At 54.0% G+C, this 19,663-nt stretch overlaps 1 protein-coding gene across 4 annotated transcripts; it reads right to left on the bottom strand.

Moving 5' to 3' along the window:
- Positions 1 to 191: 191 nt before the first annotated feature.
- On the bottom strand, positions 192 to 15,160 carry SPRYD3 (SPRY domain containing 3). 4 transcript variants are annotated; one of them, XR_449104.3, is made up of 12 exons: positions 15,060 to 15,149; positions 13,434 to 13,580; positions 12,356 to 12,431; positions 11,770 to 11,894; positions 11,330 to 11,465; positions 10,264 to 10,449; positions 3,366 to 3,515; positions 2,871 to 2,928; positions 2,137 to 2,256; positions 1,879 to 2,051; positions 1,371 to 1,559; positions 192 to 1,018 (listed from the first exon to the last, which is right to left on the bottom strand). XR_449104.3 is itself a non-coding variant. In XM_007125783.2 (11 exons), exons 1-11 carry the CDS (start codon positions 15,080 to 15,082, stop codon positions 1,425 to 1,427), a joined length of 1,329 nt encoding a protein of 442 aa, XP_007125845.1. In that variant the 5' UTR covers positions 15,083 to 15,160; the 3' UTR covers positions 192 to 1,424. The 4 variants fall into 4 exon arrangements, 3 of the variants coding, with proteins under 3 accessions (XP_007125845.1, XP_054941592.1, XP_054941591.1); XM_007125783.2 differs by having other exon boundaries at positions 192 to 1,559; positions 15,060 to 15,160; XM_055085617.1 differs by lacking the exon at positions 1,879 to 2,051.
- Positions 15,161 to 19,663: the final 4,503 nt, after the last annotated feature.

The raw sequence follows: 19,663 nt of genomic DNA, 5'->3' as shown, positions 1-19,663 counted from the left end.
TCAAAGCCTCGGGTCTCCCAGGGGCACACCTGTGCTTCTTGGGGCGTCCCAGGCCCATGGGACACACACGATCCCCCTCCCTGACCCCATACTGGTCCACACGTGCCTGGTGAGCAAATGCCCTCGGCCGCCCCCTCCTCCAGCCCTGTCCCTGGTCCCCTGTACTGGAAAGGAGTCCCCTGTCCCGGCCGTACTGATAAATATGGAAACTCCATCTTTATTGGCTGTATAAACATCTCTGGTCTGTACATACATTTCATACATCATAGTGCAGGGCCTGAAGGGAGGGCCAAAGGGGAGGCCCCAGCAGCACAACACGGCACCCCTTTCCCCAAAGCCCTGCCTACTCTGCCCAAACCAAGGCCACCTGCTCCTGCTCCGTCTCCCTCCCAGAAGCCACTGAGGAGGGGACAGGGGTCAAGGGGCTAGGAGACAGGAGGGCTTGGTGCGGGAGGACACGTTAAGTGCTAGAATCAAACACTGAAGCAAAACAGGCAACTGGCACAGGCAGCAAGCAGGGGCGGGGGCAAGGCAGGGCAGGGGAGCGTGGGCCCGTGCCCTCGGGCTCTCGCTAGGGCTCTGGGGTCCTGCCCTCACCACGTGGGAGAGACAGGCTCTGGAGTCTCCGCCTGCCTCCCCAGGAACGAGAGACGGGTGCCACAGGGGAGCCAAGGAGGGCAAGGGGGAGACAGGAGCAAAGGCCCCAGTCCCCCGATTTGACAGCCCCTCTCTCACCCCATCAAACACGTCATGGACACCATCTACGTGCGTACAGCTGGGGGAAGCCAGAGACTCGGATTCTCGGGGGGACGGTGGTGCCTGAGCAGGCAGTGAGGGAGGAAGCTGGCTCGCAGGGGAAAGAACGGAGACCCTCGAGTAGTCTTCTCGGGACACCAGTCAGTGGAAGGAGACAGAGGGCCCAAGAGAGCCCCCCGCAGCCCAGCCAGGGGGGGATGACAGCGGCAACTGCTTCACACGACGAGGACAGGGATCAGGAAAGAAGATGAGAAGAGGAGCCCTGTGGTAAACAGAGGAGGGGGTGTCCTGCTCCACCCTTGCCGAGCCTCACGCCCAACAGCAGCTGAGACAGGCGCTCACTCCTCTCCCCTCACACGGGCCAGAGTGGGAGGGGCATGCGGGAGCCCACGGCCAAAGCCAGTGGGACCCACCCACGAAGCAACACCATCCTTTGGGCTGGTTCCTGTCCAGCCAGGAACTCTCACCCAGGGACTCACAACAGGGGCAGCACCAGGTCAGAAACACGGGCACAGAGGAGCTTGGCAGGGGCCCGATCTGGTAGGACAGAGGGACAACACACCCCCTGGGGCCTGCTGGGTAAGCAAATCCTCGGGGCGTCAGGAACGAGGTACCTGGCTCTGCAAAGGGCGAGGAGAGGGAGAAGGGGCAGGTCCAGGGGAGAAGGCCTAGCCACTCAAGGGGTGCAGATCCACTTTGACTTTCTCCCCACAGCTCAGCATCCCAATTGTGGGGAAGAAGCCCCCAGAAGGTACGACAGCATCCTTCTTCCCAATGATCTTGCCATTCCGAGTGAAGAAAACCTGGGGTGGAAGAGAAAAGTGGGATAGGCAGGCTCTAGCCTCTCCTCTGAGGATGCTGGAGCAGCTACGTAGGCCTGAGCCCCATCACTCCCAACTCGCACCACTGTTGGCGAGAGACAGAGGGCGATGCAGGAGGTAACCACGAGAGGGCGTCCCGAGGCCAGAAACCGGCCTCCCAGCCAGTCTCCCCACTCAGCGGCCCCACGCCCACAGCAGCAGGGCTTCCCCTCTCCCCTCCCTGGGCTCCGCTTTCTGCACTAACACCAGACCTCACGGAGGCCCAAGACCCCTAGTCCAACCCCAGACCCACCCCACTCACCACCACCTTCTTGCCCTCGTGCTCCTGTTCTATCTCTTCCCCATCATCTTCCTCTTCCTCTTCCTCCTCTTCCTCTTCCCCTTCCTGGTGCAGGTACATGACGTTCCGGACATTCCGGACAGCTCGGGCGGTCGGGGACAGGATCACTGTGTCACAGCTGTCATCACTGTCACCTGGGGGCCAGGAAACCTGAGCTCCTGTGGTACTGCCCCCACCCTCTGCCCGACCAGCCTCGCTGGCCACGGTCACCCCACTCACCCTCACTGTCCAAGATGTAGTCCCGGGGGAACATGATTCCACAGCCCATGATGTCCCCTTTGTAACAGCGTGGCCCAAAGGGGTCCCCCACACCACTGCCATGGAAGATCTTCCCGTCATCTGTCGGAGGGAGGGGAGAGGACACACACCTGAGGGAGGGGCCGACACCCTACAGCCCCTAGAGCGGCCCCTGCTTAAAGTTGAAGTGTCCCTCCCTCCCTCGCTGGCCCTGAGGAAGGGAGGAGAGAGAATGAGGGCACCAGGTTAAAGAGAGACACACATCTGTCCCCTCAAGGGGCTGAGGGGGAAACTCCCTCGGGAGCTGGTTAGAGAGCGGGGCCCTCGGAGGGGAGGGAGAGGCGGGACCAGGAACTCACAGCTCCTCCTTTCTAAAAGAAGCCCTAAAGGAAATCAAGCCAATCAAAAAAAAAAAGAAAATGCAGAATCTGCAGGAAGGGTGCAGAGGGAGCCAACTCAGAGGCCTGGAATGTCCAGTTCGGGCCCAGATCCCCCACCCCTGTTCTGCTCCCCTGGCTCTTTGGGCTGGGAGGAAAAACACAGATGAAGAGAAAGCGCTAGCAGCTTGGGATGGGGAGAGCAGAGAGCGGCAGGGGAAAGTCTCTCCGGCCAGATGCTGAAAGCGAGGCCCCTAGTGCGGGGTCAGGGAAATGGATGTCCCTGTGCCCCGATACCCAACGCCCCCCCCAGCTTCCCCAGGGCAGCCCCTCACGCACCTGCATGATAAGCCACAGACCCTCTGCTCCAGCCAGGGTGCCTGTTCTTGGGATAATCCTACACCAAGACAAAAAAAGGAAAGCTGTGGTACCACGCACAGAAAAGAGGACGGGAGAGTGGCTTACGAACCCTCGATCTTCTGAAACAAAGCTACGACCCAGATGGCTGCTCCCACCCCGGCAGCCTCACCCCTTCAGGCACTGGAGGTTGCAGGGGAAGGTGGGAAGGTGCTTGGCTTTCCCAGCCAGGGCTGCAGGCTGCCCCCCACCCCGCATCCAGGCCTTGGTGCGTGTGGTGAGCTCACGACCCTCTCTCAGCTCCAAGGTGACTTGGGGTCTGTGCCCTTACACGGCAGATACATACGGCCTGTTCTGTCTCGGGTTAGACTTCCCTCTGCAGCCCAGCCCCTTGATCTCCCCAAGAGCTCCGGGCCCCGGCCCAACAGCCCCAGAGCTGAGCAGCTCCACAGGCCAAAAGCCAGCACTGGCGCCCACCTTCCGGGCCAGCCCCAAGGCGATGTAGCATTTCTCTCCAGGGTCCACGATCTCCACTTCGAAGTAGTGGCTACGGGTGCTCAGCGGGTGCCGGGCCTGGGCCAGCCCCACGTCCACGATGCTCTTGCCCTTGCCCAAGTACTCCAGTAGCTGTGGGGGAAGAACCAGGGGTGGGGGGCAGGCTAGCACCCCACCCCTGGAAACCTGGTTCCAGGGCCATCTGGGGACCAGTTTTCCTGGGTCTCACAGAAAGCCCTGGCCGAAAGGGAAGGGATCCTGGAGGCACAAAGTGGGCCTCAGGGTTCCAGGCAGGCACGGGAGAACAGGGGTGGGGGCAGGGGCGTGGAGGTGGCAGCACGAGCAAGAGGGCTGAGCCCCTGCTAAAGGCTGCGCCCACCTGCCTACCGAGCCAAAAACCCTCTCCTTGCTGTGGGGAGCCGGCGAGAGCAGCACGGCGATCCGCATGGCCGAGCGCCAGGACCACACAGGGGTCTGTAGACTCTGCCATCACTTCCCTCAATCACCCTGCCAGGAAAGGGCCACCCAGGGGCTCTGAACACAGAGAAGAGGAGAAGCAAAGGCTAGGCTGAGAGGAAGCCTGATGGCTTTCTCAGGGTGCCTCAGGGGGATGGGGAGGATGCAGAGGTTAGGGGCCAACTCCAGACGTCCGGGGGAGGGGAGACGAGCTCAGAGGCCAGTTCTGCCTGGGATGGGACTGATATAATTTCTCAAGGTCTGTGTTTTACTTGGCTTTGAACAGAGCTGTTTGTAGCGGGGTCAGGGAGGTGTCAAGGGGAGCCAGGGAACCGAGGACGACCAGCTCTTCTCCTTCATTTAATGTGAGGGAGGGGAGCAGGCAGAGAGAAGCTAGAAAGGCAGGCGTTCCTGCTCCCAGCCCCTCATGGCTCTTTCAAGCTGGAGCAGGGGTGTGGAGGGGAGATGACTGATGGGCTCTTGGGGCTCTTCAGCCCCACAGTGATCCTGCCTGGGCATGATGGGGCGGCAACCCCCGATCTGGGAGGATTTATTTATCAGTTGTCATGGTGATGGTAGGGCTGTGACTCAACGCCATCCCCTCTTTCCCCCACCCTCAGCATCACCTGGGATTCCTTAATCCCTTTTTAATTAACCAAACTGCCCCTCAAGACTTTCTTCTACCCTCCCACCCCTCCGGCCCTGAAGAAAACTCACTCCCTGAGGATCTCCTCCACTTATCCCTGGCAAGCTTTAGGACGCTGGCCTCTCACCCCACAAAGAACTCCTGCCTGAACAGGAAAGGCATCACGCTCGCCTGCACCAGTGCCGAAGCCTCCGTGCGTCTTCAGCAGAGGCAGGCGCTGCATCCTCAGCAACCCCTTCAGGGAGGCAAGGGAGGGACTCGGCCCCCTTCTCAGCCCTGGATCCCTGAAGCCCTGTCACCTCAAGTCCATTCTCCCCTCCTCCCCAGAGAACTGGAGGCGGGGGACAGGGGGCACCAGGAGAAAGGCCAGAGGTGTACAGGAGGCCACCGAAACTTTCTTCTCTCCTTCCTGCAGCCAGGACCATACATGTTTCGGGGGACACTGGCTCTGTGATATTCATACTCCTAGCCCAAGTCTCCATTATCTCACACTGCTTTCTTCTATCAGAAAGGGGTCCCCTGCAGGTGGTCTTCTGATTTACTGGGTATTATGAAGCCCCACGCTGTTTAAATTCTATTTCTGGTCCTCTGTATGTTCTCAGCGTGGCCCGGGTTCCTCCTCTGCATCTCTCCCCACAGGGCCCGGAGGGATGTGGTATGATGCACATTAACTAACACAGACTCCACCCAATCCGAGCAGCCCCCAGCCCAACCTCTCCACCCTGCATTGCAGAACTGGGTGGGGGATCTCACAGCTGCCCTTGACCCACTCCATCCAACTGGCCTCGGCATAGGAAACACAGTGTTCTCCACTTCCAGAGCCAAGAGACAGCAGATCCAGATCCTGATCCTTGGGAAAAACCCGCCCAACCATTCCCTCTGCCTCAGCCCAGAGGGGGGTAGGCTGCCGGTTTGTCTATGGATAGCGTGGGGATGGTTCCTTAAGCTAAAAGGCCAGGAGGATGAAACACACTAACATGGGACTCTAAAACCCACTCCCCAGCCCGCAGAGCAGAGCGGCTCAGAAAGCAGAGCAGCTCAGACAGACTGCTGAATGCCTGGAAGGCTAGGGCCATGCACAGGCCACCTCTTCAAGAGAGGAACCACCCACCCCCTAGGGTGTAAGCCCCTGGATTCATCTGTTCCTCTGGATCCACTCTCCTGCCGCTGGGCAAAGTCCTCCCAAGCCCTGGGAGCCTTCTCAGAGCACTGAGAGGAGCCGGTAGGGGAGAGTCTGGCCTCCCTGATAGATCCTTGCTTGAGTGCACTCCTCCCCTCCTTAGACTAGGGCTGGTAGAAACCTAGAGGAGGTGAGAGGTTTAGCACCTAGAGTCTGAGTTGCTAGAATCTTGATGCTGGTCCCTCAATCGGTGCCTCAGGTTTCTCTTAGTTTCTACTTTTTTTTTTATTTTTTGGCCGTGCCACAGGGCTTGCAGGATCTGAGTTCCCCGACCAGGGATAGAAGCCGTGCCCCCTGCAGTGGAAGCGCGGAGTCCTAACCACTGGACCACCAGGGAATTCCCAAGATACTTCTTAGTTTGAAAGAGAATCAAACAGACCTGGGTTCAAATCCTAGCTCCTATTACTTACTAGTCACCAAACTCAAGCAAGTGACTCTCACTTAAGCCTCAGATACTTCGCCAGTAAAATAGGGGTACCACTACCTGCATCTCCAAATATGAGTACAATGAAGTGAAGTGAGTGTCAAGGGCTTAGCCTGGAGCCTGACCCCCCGTAGGTGATAAATGCACACGTCAGCCTTTCCCTGACTCAGGAAATGGGGGTGATACTGGAATATCCCGAAGTTCCAATGCTCCCTAAACATTAACAGTCGCCCCCAAGCTACAACAGACTGGAACTGCCAATCACAAAGAAGGAAAGGATCTTTCACCTCAGCCCTTACCCCCAACTAGAATGGTCCCCTGGGCTCCCAGGACACTCCTCAGATGACTCCATCCCAAGGGACCAACTGTCTTCCTCCCAGTGTTTCTCCTCAAACAATACCCCCAATCAACAGGCATGCTCCTTTACATCTTTGGTGGGGGTGGGGAACTCCTTCCTTAAGGCTCTCAAGACCCCCTCCCCACCCCGCCTCCCTCCACACACAATGGAAGCCTCGAGAGGCCAAACAGGTCAACTCCGCAGAGCGGAGGCTGCAGACCAGAGTGCAGAGAGCCTCCTGCACCCCGCCCCCTCCCTCATACCAGTAGCCCTTCTCAGCCTCCTCTCCTGCTGCGACCGGCCCTCCTCCTCTTGCCAGCAGAGACCCTAATCCCTCTTGACAGGAGCAAGGGAGGACTCAGTGCCCGCAGGGCCTAGAAGCAACTGAAACACGAACCAAGAACATGCTCCCCACCGGCCAGCTCAGGCCCCAACACGGTCTCCTCCTGGGCTGGGCCCAGGGAGGACCCCTGAGAGGGTGGGGCCTCATTCACCACACTTTGTGTACCAAAGCTGTTGCCCCATCACTAAGGAGTTGTTAGAGGAGCTAGGAACAGGAATGAGAAACAAAGACAGAATGAGTCTAATCCCCCAGCCCTACCTACTGCTCCCCCCCCAGCCCCACCCTTGACACATTACCTCACTGTGCAAGGCCTGGGGACAGGAATGAGGGGCAGCACCCCGTGCCTAAGCAAATGCAACAGCAATTCTTCAGCATCCGGAGCTCTGGGAAGGGGGAGCTCTTTAGGAGGGGAAAGTGAGGCCACAGGAAGCAGGGAAAGACTTCCCTCTGGAAAGAGCCGGTCTGTCTATATATAGATCCTCAGATCAAACAAACACAACTAAATATTAACAACTCTTGAATCTAGGTAGTGGGGATACAGTGGGTGTTCACTGTGCTATTTTTTCAACTTTCCTGTATGTTTGAAACTTTTCATAATGAATTGCTGGAGGAAAAAAAAGGGTCAGGAGTTGAATTCACTCTTCTGTATGGGAAGAACCAGTGAGAAGGGAGAAGAGAGGATAATTGAGACTACAAAACTGGGAGAAAGGGCTAGGAGTAAAAGAATTCCAAGGTAGCCGAGTAAACTCACCTAGGAGGCCCCTGGCTAAAGACACTAGACGGGAGAAATCCCCAGGGACGTGGGAATTTAAGCCCAGGAACTCTGGATTCATCTTGTGAGAAGCGAGCAGGAGAGATTGGCTACAGAAGAGTGGGCCTGGGCAGAAGGCAGCAGCATATATCAGACAGTGGAAAAAGCAGGCGTAGGGGTCAAGGAATGAATATCTGGGCTTAGTTCTGCTACTAATTCGCTGTTTGACATTTGATCAAGTCTCTTCACTTTTCTCTGGGACTGTTTTCTCAGCAGTACAAGAGGATATATGGGAATGTGCGGGCAGTCACGACAACTGGGGCGGGGGTGGCGGTGGGGGTGGCGGGTGGAGCTACCAGCATCCTGGGTCTGGGAACCAGGGATGCTAAATGTCCTGCACATCAAGGAACTGTCTCACCTAAGATGCCCACAGTCTCTGCACTGAGAAACTTGGACAGGATGGCATCGAAGCCTCCTCCAGACCTTTATGGTTCTATGGGGTGTCCTCCTGGGAACATCACCTGGGGCAGGAGAAACAGGCTGCAACAACAGCAGAGGTCTGAGGTCTCAGGGAAGGGCTCCCCACAGAGGGGGACGTAAAAACAGGAAGGGCAGAGAGGAGAAGCAGCTGTGCTGGACATCTTTAGAAATAGGAGGCACAGGCACAGCCTAATGACCTCTCCCAGGCTCCTCCAGGCTGACACCACTCTGATTGCTGGATCGGAAATACAGTGGATGGTCAGAAGGGACAAAAAGGATGAGGCAAGGAGGCCAGGAGGCAAGAGTGGATGGGGGGCCGAGGGGCTGACAGAAACTGGGTAAGTCACCCTCATTTGAAAGATGAGGTAGTTGGCAAGGCTAGAAGAGAAGCCCGCGTCCCTCAAGAGGCTCATGCCCACGTCTGCCCCAGAGGAGCAAGTGCGCAGGGAGCAGTGTGCTTACCTGTCAGCTGTCCCCAGCTGGGCTGTGGGTTTGACAGAAGAGCTACACTGAACAGCTTATGTCCAAGAAAGAAAAAAATTCTTAAATGTGTGGCCTGAGGGCACTGGGGGAAGGACAGGGAGGAAGGAAGGCTATTTATAAATGTCTACAGGATTCCGCATCAATTAGAAAAGACTGCCTGGGAGGAGCAGGGAGCAGAGTGGGGACAGGTCCAGGCAGGGAAAGGGTGCCAGGAAAAAACTCTTGAGGAGAGGTCAAGGATGAGAGCTGGAACATCGCCCTGGCTCAGTCCCAAGTTCAACTCTGTAGATGTTGTCAAAATGATGGTGGAAGGGGAAAAGAAAGGAGGGATGAAGGTCAGGGCGTGGGCATCTGAGGCCTCCTGGATCCTAGTGCCAGAAGGGGGTGCAGAGTGCCCGAAGCTGCAGGAGGCCACGCTTTCTGCCATTTTCCTTGTGTTTGACTCACCTTGAACTCCAGAGTGGAGAGCCTTACTCATAATCCACTCCCCCCACCACCCCCACCACCACCCCCGCCCCGCTGCTTCTGTTTTGCTATCAAAGGCTGAGTTGAAAACAGCCTGGGTTGGGGTGAGAATGCCAGAGGGCGGAGGAAAAGGTTGAGCAGGGAAGGAGCAGGAGGGCAGCAGAGGGACAATGCGAAGTAGAAGGCCCGAGCGGCCCACCAGAGGTCAGGGCCAGACCCCTAACTCAGCATCCATTCACTCCCAACCCAGCATGAGGCACAGAGGGTAGATATGAAGAATTTCCCTCTCTCAAGGTCCATACACTTCCCAAGAAAGTTTAAAATCTAGGCAGGGGACTAAAGCAGGTATGATGAAATGTATAAAAAGGCCAGCTTTGGAGGATCAAGGACTCTCACTGAATCATGATCTGCCTCTATTCTCATCCTCTATAAAATGTAGGAAGGCAGAAGAGACTGTCATTGATGCTTACTCGAAAAAGATCTCAAAGAACCTTCCCCAGCATGACTGGGATTTGTGACCACACCTGCTCCACAATGCAGAGAATGGAAAGCTGGGCTAGCTGGGCTGGGATCAGGCCAAAAGGGTGTTCCAGGCATCTGGCCTCCAAGTCAGCCCAGCCTCTCAAAGGCAGGCGTGCAGGGCAGCAGCGTGCATGGGGTGGGGGGAGGGGGCTGAAGGAACCAAAGAAGGCAAAGGAGAGCTACTGGCTACTGCTTGTTCCCAGGGTTAAGCAACTAGGCTGAGCTCTCAAACAAAGGGAAGGCAGGAAAGAGGACCAACGCTAAGGAGAACACAGATCTGGACTCAAGAATCATGTCAGGACGCCAGGCTCTCCTGACAAAATTCCCACTTTCCAAAACCCTACAAAAGACCCTGTCTTGGGACTTCCCCGGTGGCGCAGTGGTTGAGAATCCACCTGCCAATGCAGGGGACACGGGTTCGAGCCCTGGTCCGGGAAGATCCCACATGCCACGGAGCAACTAAGCCCATGCACTGCAACTACTGAGCCTGCGCTCTAGAGCCCACGAGCCACAACTACTGAGCCCGTGTGCCGCAACGACTGAAGCCCTCGCACCTAGAGCCCGTGCTCCGCAACAACAGAGGCCACCGCAATGAGAAGCCTGTGCACTGCAATGAAGAGTAGCCCCCGCTCGCCGCAACTAGAGAAAGCCCGCGTGCAGCAACGAAGACCCGATACAGGCAAAAATAAATAAATTTTAAAAAAGACCCTGTCTTCACTCCCCATTCTAGGCAATCCTGACATGCTTCTGTGGATCCCGGGATTCTGCCCAGCCCTACCTGCCCCTTACTTACAGTTCCACAGACTCTGACGTCGTGCAGTCGGCCCCACTCGTCCTCGTAACTGTCCACCATCATGACACTGTCGTCCTCGCGGCCCAGCTCAGCGTTCAGGTGCAGCCGCACCTCCTCACCCAGGGAGTGCATGCCCACTGCTGGGAACAGCCCATCGGGGGACATGGGCATGATGGTGGAGCCCACCTGCAGCGGAGGGAGGGGGAGGAAGGGAGGGAGCTGCCGCCTGGCTCACTTTTCCACAGCTTATCTAATTCTCACAATGGGACTTCTGAGATGATGCAACCAGTCAGCATCACACACACTGACAGGTAGCAAAACAGAGGTACAGAGAAGCATAAAAAGCTGCTGAGTACTCCTAGCTGAGCAAGGTACCCACGGAGCTAGAAGGCAAACACAATTCTCTCGACAACCCCCCACACACTTTAGGTACGCGTGAGTGTGGACTGGAGCAGGAAAGTGCGGAGCACAGATGCTTAAGGGAGGAAGACCACTAGGCTGGCCGGCGGAGGCCTGAGAAGGCAATTTCTCAGGGTGGGAGATGGGGCTGGGGAGGAGAAGAAAGAGAGCCGGGGTCTCTCCTATTTGCTCTTATCCCATCCCTTCACCATCACTAGTCTCTCTCTGAAGAGGGAAGGAAAGGCGAAGTGAAACAAGGGACATGAAACACAGGAAGGACATATCCCCCAAAAGCATTCAAGTCAAAAATCCCAAGAGGACCTCCAGCTTATGCAGCCAGGTCATAATCTCCCCATCTTTTTTTCTGCTCAAAACCTTCCCCCACATCAACAATTCTGTCCCCCAGAGTTTCTGCCCCTCCTCCGCTGCACAAACCTGCCCCTCTGCGTTCATCACCTGGGGAATGTCCCAGCTTCCCCTGGGTGTGGGGAGCATCTTCTCCTACATGCAGGAGACCCCAGGAGAATCTGAGGCTGAACTGAAGAAGATGGGAAATAACCCCGTGGGGCCCTGGGCAAGCCCCAGCCAGCAGACTCTTTCTTATTACCCACACAAATCCCTGGACAGCTTCAAGCCGTTTAAATCTCACTCGGGATGTCCCACTTACCCGCTTCCCATTTTTGGTGAAGAAGATCTGGGCAGTCTGCACATCAAAGGACACTGGCTCAATGCCACAGCCAATCCGGTCCCCGGAGTTGCACTTTGACCCAAACTGGCGGCCCTTGGCCCGGCCATTGTACAGCCTGTGGACAGAGCAGCACAGACACAGGACCCGAACGTGGCTTCCCAACCTCTCCCCAGTGCTCCTGCTCCCGATCACTCTGCAATGGCATCTACCTACGTTCTCGGGGGAGCTCCACCCTCCCCTTTAAGTCTGCAAACCTTCATGGGTGGCCAACAGGCCACCTTCCTGTCCCTATCAGAAAGGTCTATGAAAATACCTCAAGACCAGTGAAGGAATAGCCAAAGCCACCCTGAGGTAGTCCATTATATCCAAGATTCCCAAATCCATAGGAAAGGGGTCGGGTTCCACAAAAGGCAACTCACTTGCCATCATCAGCATGGTAGGCTACAGAGTCAGGCAGCCAGCCAGGCTGGTGATCCAAGCTGTAGTACTGAGGGACCAGTCCCACAGCAATGGTACCCCGGACCCCGCTGTCCACAATAGACACCTGGAGAGAGGAGAGCAGGGCACAGTTAGCAGGGAGGGGAGTTAGACATCAAAGGGGGCTGAGGCTCAAAGAGCAAAAGACAGGGGAATCAGAGAAAAAGTCAGGGCACTCAGAGGGAGAACTGGGGAAAGTGGGGGCCCACTTTACCACAATTACTTAGAAGATAATTTCCAAGCTATGGAAAAAGATGGGAGATGGAGTAGACGCTGGGCTTGGGTTAGGGGGTGGGAAAGGACATGGGTCAAAGTCTACCTAGGTGAAGGGCAGGAGAGCAGAAGGGACAGGGTGGAAGGACTTTAGGGTGCCTCTCAGATTAGGCACCATGCCATCCTGGGCCCTTTTCCCAGCCAACAGGATAATCCTGATGGAAAATTTAAAGGACCAGTCAAGAACCCAATAAAAGAGCACCTTGGAGATTAACCATCTCACCCCCTGCTCTGCCCACCCCCTGCCTTGATCACCTCAAAATAATTGCTGTCCTTCGTCAGGGGTCGAGAAGCCACGTAGCAGCCAACTTCACCAGAGTTTCCATGGTAACTGAAGGAGGAATGAAGGGGGAGTTCCATTAGCAGCCTAGCCCAGGGGTTGAGGGGAGGGCCTCAGCATCCCCAACCCCCACCCTGTGAGGGCCAGCACAGAAGAGAATCCATCAGGCCATACTTCAGGACATCTGCACAAACAGCATAACAAGATACTTGAGGTCACCCACCCCACCCGCCGCCTCCAGCCAGGGCCCAGCCCACACCAGACCAATGCAAGCCTGGCTTCTTCACTGCCGGTGGGGAAGAGAATGCGGAGCCTCCCTCAGTTGCCTATTAGGGGTCTCACAACCCTGTCTAACCTCAGTCCCTCATGCTGCAGCTTCAGCCCTTTTCCTCTGGCTCTGTCCTCAGTGGAGCTGGAGAACGGCTGGTCTCTATCCTCAGGACCAAAGCCCTTCGTAGACTGGAAGACAGTTATTCAGTCCCCACTCCTCAGCTTTCCTGTCTCTAGGCTAGATAACACTACTTCCTTCCCCCCTTCCAGTGACAACTTTGTGAGAGAATTAGACTTGGATGGAGTCAGGGGAAGGGTTCAAGCCAGAAAATAGAGCGAAAACAAACACACAAACCAAATGGTTGGAAGGCAGTAAGCAGGATGCACTACAGGACTGTCCTTCCCAAAACAGGAAATCCACTGCCTTTGAAATGGCCACTCTTCACCAATCCCAACTCCAGAGATGCAGGCAGGAGACCCAGGCATCCCACAGACTCACTGGAGTCCTTTCAGCAAGGCAGTTGGGCAATTCCTGAGACCCCAGCAGCCTCCATCTCTGACATGACTGCTTCCAATGTGGACCAGGAGAGAGGGACCCACAGACACAGGCAGAGGCGGGTGCGGGGTGAAGAAGCATATACTGCTCCATTCGGAAAGGCCTTCAGGGTTTACAACATACCCCTCCCTGTGCAGTGCAGACAGTCCTCTGCCTTTGCAAAAGCCCCTTTTCATCTCTAAGATCTGGCCAGAAAGGAAAATGTGGAAGCACTCCCCGAAACTCACCTCAAAGTGTCTCCATCTACAAGAATGTGCTTGAACCTCTCCTGATATCGGAAAGCCCGGACCTCTCGAATCTCCCGGATCCGGCGGCGCCAATTCAGAAACCGGTAGTGCAGGTTGAGGTCATCCATCTTGTTCATGAGAACAAACCTGCCAGGGGGAGAAGGGAATTGAGGAGGAGGAAGCAAGGCGCTGAGCAAAGTACCTCAGCCTGTTCCACCCAGAATGCGGAGAGGACACTGGACTTGAAGCCAGTTGCCCAGATTGACCTCAACAGTCCCCACCCTCATCCTTTCATTCAGCAAACATTTACTGAGCTCCCACTATGTGCCCCTACTGTCCTAGGTGCTAGGGATACAGCTGTGAACAAGATGGATGGGATGTCTGTTCTCATAGCACTTCCATTCTATTGGGGGAGGCATGACAGGCAATAAACAGACATGACAACGTTAGACAGTGGAGGAAAAAGCAGAGTGCTGTGATAAAGAATAATGGGGTGAACTCTATGAGACGAAAAGGTGACAGGCATGTAACAAGCCCAAGAAAGAGCATCCCAGGCAGAAGGGACAGCCAGGACACAGGTCCTGAGGTGCAAGGCAGCTGGCATGGTAGGAAAATAGAAAGGCCAGGTGGCTAGTGTGTAGGGAATGTGAGGGAGGAAGAATGTACCAGAAGAGGATGGAAGGAAGGTAGGGGCCAGATCAGTGCCCTACAGACCATGTTAAGGAGTGTGAATTTTATTTCAAGTGTGGTGGGAAAGCTCTGGAGGGTTTTAAGCAAGATAATTGTATGATTTTAAGGTTTATCAGATCATAAAGATCATTCAGGTGGTTGGTTGGAGGCTAAAGTGATCCTATAAGGAGCAAGAACAGAAGTGGCAAACAATTAATTAGGAGGCTGCTGCAGCTGTTCCGATGAGAGATGGCATCCCCAAAGACGGTAGCAGTGAAGATGGAGTGGAGTAGGACGACCCAGGTATTTAAACCACTAACAGTGCTAACATATGAATGAATGAATGGACGAATTTTTCCCAAAGCGACAAAAAGGGGAGGTACTTTCTCTTCCCATCCCCCAAACCCTTGGACAAGGGTTCCATCCAGGCCTGACTGTGCCTTGCACACAGCAGGGGCTTAGGAAGCCTCGGCTAGGTTGAATTCAATCCCAATGCGCATATTACACGCTTCTGCAGTAGCTACAAGCCACCGCGTGACCAAAAGGGTAGGCAGCTGTGGGGCAGCCCTAGGATTGCCCTCCTTGGCACTCGGCCAGGGGGCTCGACCCCAGGTCGATGTTGGCGCCCAGACCTAGGGGCATCTGCTTGCCTAGAACCCCACAGCCTTGGCGCCGCCAAGACGCGGCCGCACCGGGCCCTGCCTCCACCCCGGGCACAGCCCGATCACTCAGACGAGACCCGGGGGAAAGGGGCCCTGACCCGTCAGTGTGACTACGCCCAGTCTCCCCAGGCCCTGCACTGGGCCAAGGAGGGTCCCCAGGGAGGAAGACCAGTGACCAGAGCGCAAGACCCCGCCCCTGACTCCGAAGCCTCCTCCCAGGACCCCAGCCTCCCGCCTCAGGCTCCGTGGAGACCGACCCGAGGCCTCCGGGACCCCGCCCCCGATCCCCGCCTACCGGGGCCGCCGCGTCCTCCTCATCCATAGGCCTCTGAGCTCCGCTCACTAGCTCTTCGGCCGCCGCCACCACACACATCCGGGTCCCCGCCCTTCCTACGCTCCCCGAGGCCCGCCCCTTTCCACCCACCCCGGCCAATCTGCAGCGGCTGAGGACGACAGGCACCTGCAGAAGCCAATCGAAGGACGCAGGCCGGGTCGGGCGCGGCCCGGTGAACCCGGTACCTAGTGCCGGGTAAGGGGCTACTAAATACTGGTGTCGAGAGGGTGGGAGGTGGCGACGTGGCAGCGCGGGCGCCGCCTGGGCGCCCTGGGCGCTGACTGGCCGGTCAAGGGGCGGCTCCCTCCGGGCGGGGTGGGCGGGGAAGGTCGCTGCGCACCCACAAATACTGCGACTATTCCCTCAGCGCTCGTTCCGTGTCAGACGTGAGGCTAAGAGCTTTGTAGGAATGTCCGTTTAATCCGTTCAACAACCTTATGAAATGAGTCTTATTAAATCCTTTTTGTAGATGCAGAGCCTGAGGCTGGCCTCCACAGCTCGTGCGCCTGTTAACATATGCTTTGTATTCTCCCTAGCTCCATTTCATGTTACCTTTCCTTCATTCTACGCAGGGCATTCCCTTCCCAGAGGAGAGAACTTAGGATGCAAAAAGCATAGGCATGAAACGGCACGCTGTTCAGGAACAGAGGGGTTGGTGTGACTTAAGGAAAGTTAGGCTGGGGCCATAATGTGAAGGGAAGAAAGATACTGACATTTTTTGAGCACCTACTAAAGGGTGATTATTGCCATTCTGGGGAGGACTTCCCCGGTTCTTCCCATCACCGAATTTGTCTATTCCAGATAGGAAGGTTTTCCCTCCTCTGTATTCTTATACCATGTCGTTTGCACCTCATTTGTAGCACTTATTACGGTCTTACTTTTATTATTAAAGTAACTTCTGTTTGTAGATCTATCTCTGCTGGACTGTGAGCTCCTTCAGACCCCTGAGAGCTATCCTATTCTTATCATAAATAGGTGCTGTACAAATGTTGAATGAAATGGAAGCCATCCTCTCCTATACTATAAACTGGCCACTTGGCATAATGGAAATAAGGTGTCAGAAATAGGTGTAGACCAGACATTAGGAAATCTGGATTAGAACCCCAGATATGTGACTGACATTTACTTGTCATGTTTCCTTAGGCTCCTTAATCTGGGACAGTTATTCAGTCTTTCCTGAAGAGTAGATGCCAATTATGTTGTTTAATATCCCTCAGTTTCATTTTATCTGATATTTACTCATTATTAGATTGAGGTTATGCATTACCAGCTTTATCCAGATCTGTGATTAATTTTGAGTTAATGTTTTTCTTTTTTTTTGCATATGGACGTCCAGTTGTTCCAGCAGCATTTGTTAAAAAGACTATCCTTTCTCTACTGAATTCCTTTGCACCTTTGTCAAACATCTATTGAACAAGTAAAAAAGAAAAAAAAGTGTTTAAAGAGAAGGGAAAAAATCAATTCACTGTATTTTTGTGGGTCTATTTCTAGACTTTCTACTCTGTTCCACTGATCTGTTTTTCTATCTTTATGTTTTGATTACTATAGCTTTATAATGAGCCTTGAAATCAGGTAGTATAAGTCCTTCAATTTTGTACTTTTTAAAAGTTGGTTTGAGTTATTCCAGATCCTTTGCTTTTCTATATGAGACAATCAGCTTGCCAATTTCTACAAAAAAGCCTTCTGGGATTTTAATTGGGATTACATTGAATCTATTGATCAATTTTGGGAGAATTGACATTTTAACAATATGGAGTCTTCCAATCCATGAGGATTGTACTGAAGTCTCTTACTCTAATCCAGTACCACAGGGTTCATTCTAGCCTTCCTCCCTACTTCTCTCTGACAGTGAGAAACCCAATATCCATTACTAATTTGCTCAACCCAAGTACATATTAAGCAGTTGCAAAAATTTTAACCCATAAGCCCATGAGAAACAAATTCATCAACTAGAGTACAGTGTTTATGTAGAGTATGCCATTACATTTATCTTTAGCCTTACAGTTTCCAGTCATAACACTGTTTTCCAAATTACTTAGGTCAGCACCTTTTTTTTTTTTTCTCACCCCCTCAGTGTGTTTTTGCCATACGTATATAATCATTTAGATTCACCTGTTACAGTCTGCATTCTATCCTGGAATACCCTACCATCCCGATTGGTTTGTTAGGTGTTTATTAAGTGTGTGTTGGATGGACAGATATTAATTCTAAGCTCCTTGGGAGCACAATTCCCTATTTATGTCCATATAATGTACTTACATACACATAAATAAATGCTCTATCAATCTACTGAATATATTTTTATTCATGTAATTACCAAAAAAAGCAAAACTCAGACGCCCAGTTATTATTTCTTCTCCACTAATGATTCCCAGCTCCCAACCATCTGGCTGACTCCAGCCCAGTCTAGAAAACTGCTCTGCTCCCTTCCCAGTTCTCCTTTCTCTGATATCATTGGGACACTGGGAATCTAGACAGAACAAATCATTCACACACATCCACACGCGTGCCTCTTTCCCCTCATCTCTGTTACACAAAGATGTGCTTTCCTATCTGAGATGCCCTCCTCCCTCTTCTCCTAAACTCTTTTTTTTTTTTTTTTTTTTGGCCTTGCCATGAGGCATGTGGGATTCTAGTTCCCCGACCAGGGATTGAACCCGGGGCCCTCAGCAACGAAAGCACCAGGTCCTGACCACAGGACTGCCAGGGAAGTCCCCTAAACTCTAATTTAAAGCCCTATTCTCGGGACTTCCTTGGTGGCGCAGTGGTTAAGAATCTACCTGCCAATGCGGGGACACGGGTTCCATCCCTGGTCTGGGAAGATCCCAGGTGCCCTGGTCCTGGAAGATCCCACGTGCTGCGGAGCAACTAAGCCCGTGCGCCACAACTACTGAACCCATGCGCCGCAACTACTGAAGCCCGCATGCCTAGAGCCCATGCTCTGCAACAAGAGAAGGCACCACAAGGAGAAGCCCTCGCACCACAACAAAGAGTAGCCCCCACACGCCGCAACTAGAGAACGCCCGCACTAAGCAACAAAGACCCAACGCAGCCAAAAATATAAATAAATAAATAAATAAATAAAATAAATTAAAAAAAAAAATAAAGCCCTATTCTCCGGGAAACCCTCTTTGGTTTATCCTGGGGCCAGGTTTCCCTCTCTTATTGAACTCTGACCACACTCTGGCCTCTCAGTCTCTTTGGCCTTTACTTGGAGAACAAGGGGAAGAAATAGGAAAAGAGAGAGGAGGGATTAAAGGAGTTGGAGAGCCACAAGACCCCCTGGGGTGGGTGGCCTGGGCTAGCTCAGAAGTAGAGGAACACCGGTGGAGCCTCCAGAAGAGCTACAATGTGCCCGCTTCACCTCTCAAGGCCCTCCCCCAGGACTGCCTTTGCTCCCACCCGAAACAACAACTTTTACCTGTATCAATTCCAAACTCCTTATATGAGCTGAGAGCTGGGGGGTCCAGAGGTGAAGAAGGTGTGGGGCTCCTGTTCTCAAAACACTCAGAATTTGAGACTTCCCTGGTGGCGCAGTGGTTAAGGATTCCCTTGCCAATGCAAGGGACATGGGTTCAATCCCTGGTCCGGGAAGATCCCACATGCCGTGGAGCAGCTAAGCCCGTGCGCCACAACTACTGAGCCTGAGCTCTACAGCCCACGCACCTAGGGCCGTTGCTCCACAACAAGAGAAGCCACCGCAACGAGAAGCCCTCACATCACAACGTAGAGTAGCCCTCACTCGCCGCAACTAGAGAGAAAGCCCGTGCACAACAACAAAGACCCAATGCAGCCATAAATTAATTAATTATTAATTTTTTAAAAACCCCAACACTCATAATCTAACTGGGAAAATAAGACACAAGAAAAGATAAGCAAAAATTTAAGATAGAAACACAACAATGTGGATGAATTCAAAGAAAGGCAGACAGCCGACCGAGCAGGTGGGGATGAGGTGGCAGAATTTGGTTTGTGGTGAGGGGAATGGGGGGGAGAATTTCATCCTTACAAGCTAAAAATTTGGAGTTCAGGGGAAGAAATTACCTCTGAGCACCACACCTTCCCTTCCCCTAATCTCAGTTCAGACTCAGAGATGAGAAACCGCCAGGAGGTATTGGGGAAGGTAATCCCACCAGATGGCTGAACCAGAGTGTGCTTCGAGGGCCAACTGTCCACAGGGTCATGACTGGCATATGAGAGCATGGGTCCTTGTGGGGAGGGGGGCATGGAGTACCACCAAAGGTCTTTGAGGAGGAGAGAGTCATAGGAGCAAGACCAATTGTGTGTGGGGCACAGATGGCAGAAACCAGAGGCTGGAGACCAGCGGAGGTTATCGTAACAGTTCCCATGAGACCCACACCAGACTTAGGCCATGTCATGATGTGGTCATTGAGCCTCCTCTCTGGTGCTTTCTGTCTGTGGACTGTGCCACCACTTGTCTTTCCTCAGACTCAAAGCTCAAAAGGGGGGGCTTCCCTGGTGGCACAGTGGTTGAGAGTCCGCCTGCCGATGCAGGGGACACGGGTTCGTGCCCCGGTCCGGGAAGATCCCACATGCCATGGAGC

This window comes from Physeter macrocephalus, chromosome 6, assembly GCF_002837175.3.
Source record: "Physeter macrocephalus isolate SW-GA chromosome 6, ASM283717v5, whole genome shotgun sequence".
Classification (NCBI taxonomy): domain Eukaryota; kingdom Metazoa; phylum Chordata; class Mammalia; order Artiodactyla; family Physeteridae; genus Physeter; species Physeter macrocephalus.
The sequence above is the reverse complement of the archived record's forward strand: the minus strand, read 5'-3'. Positions and strand labels throughout refer to the sequence as shown.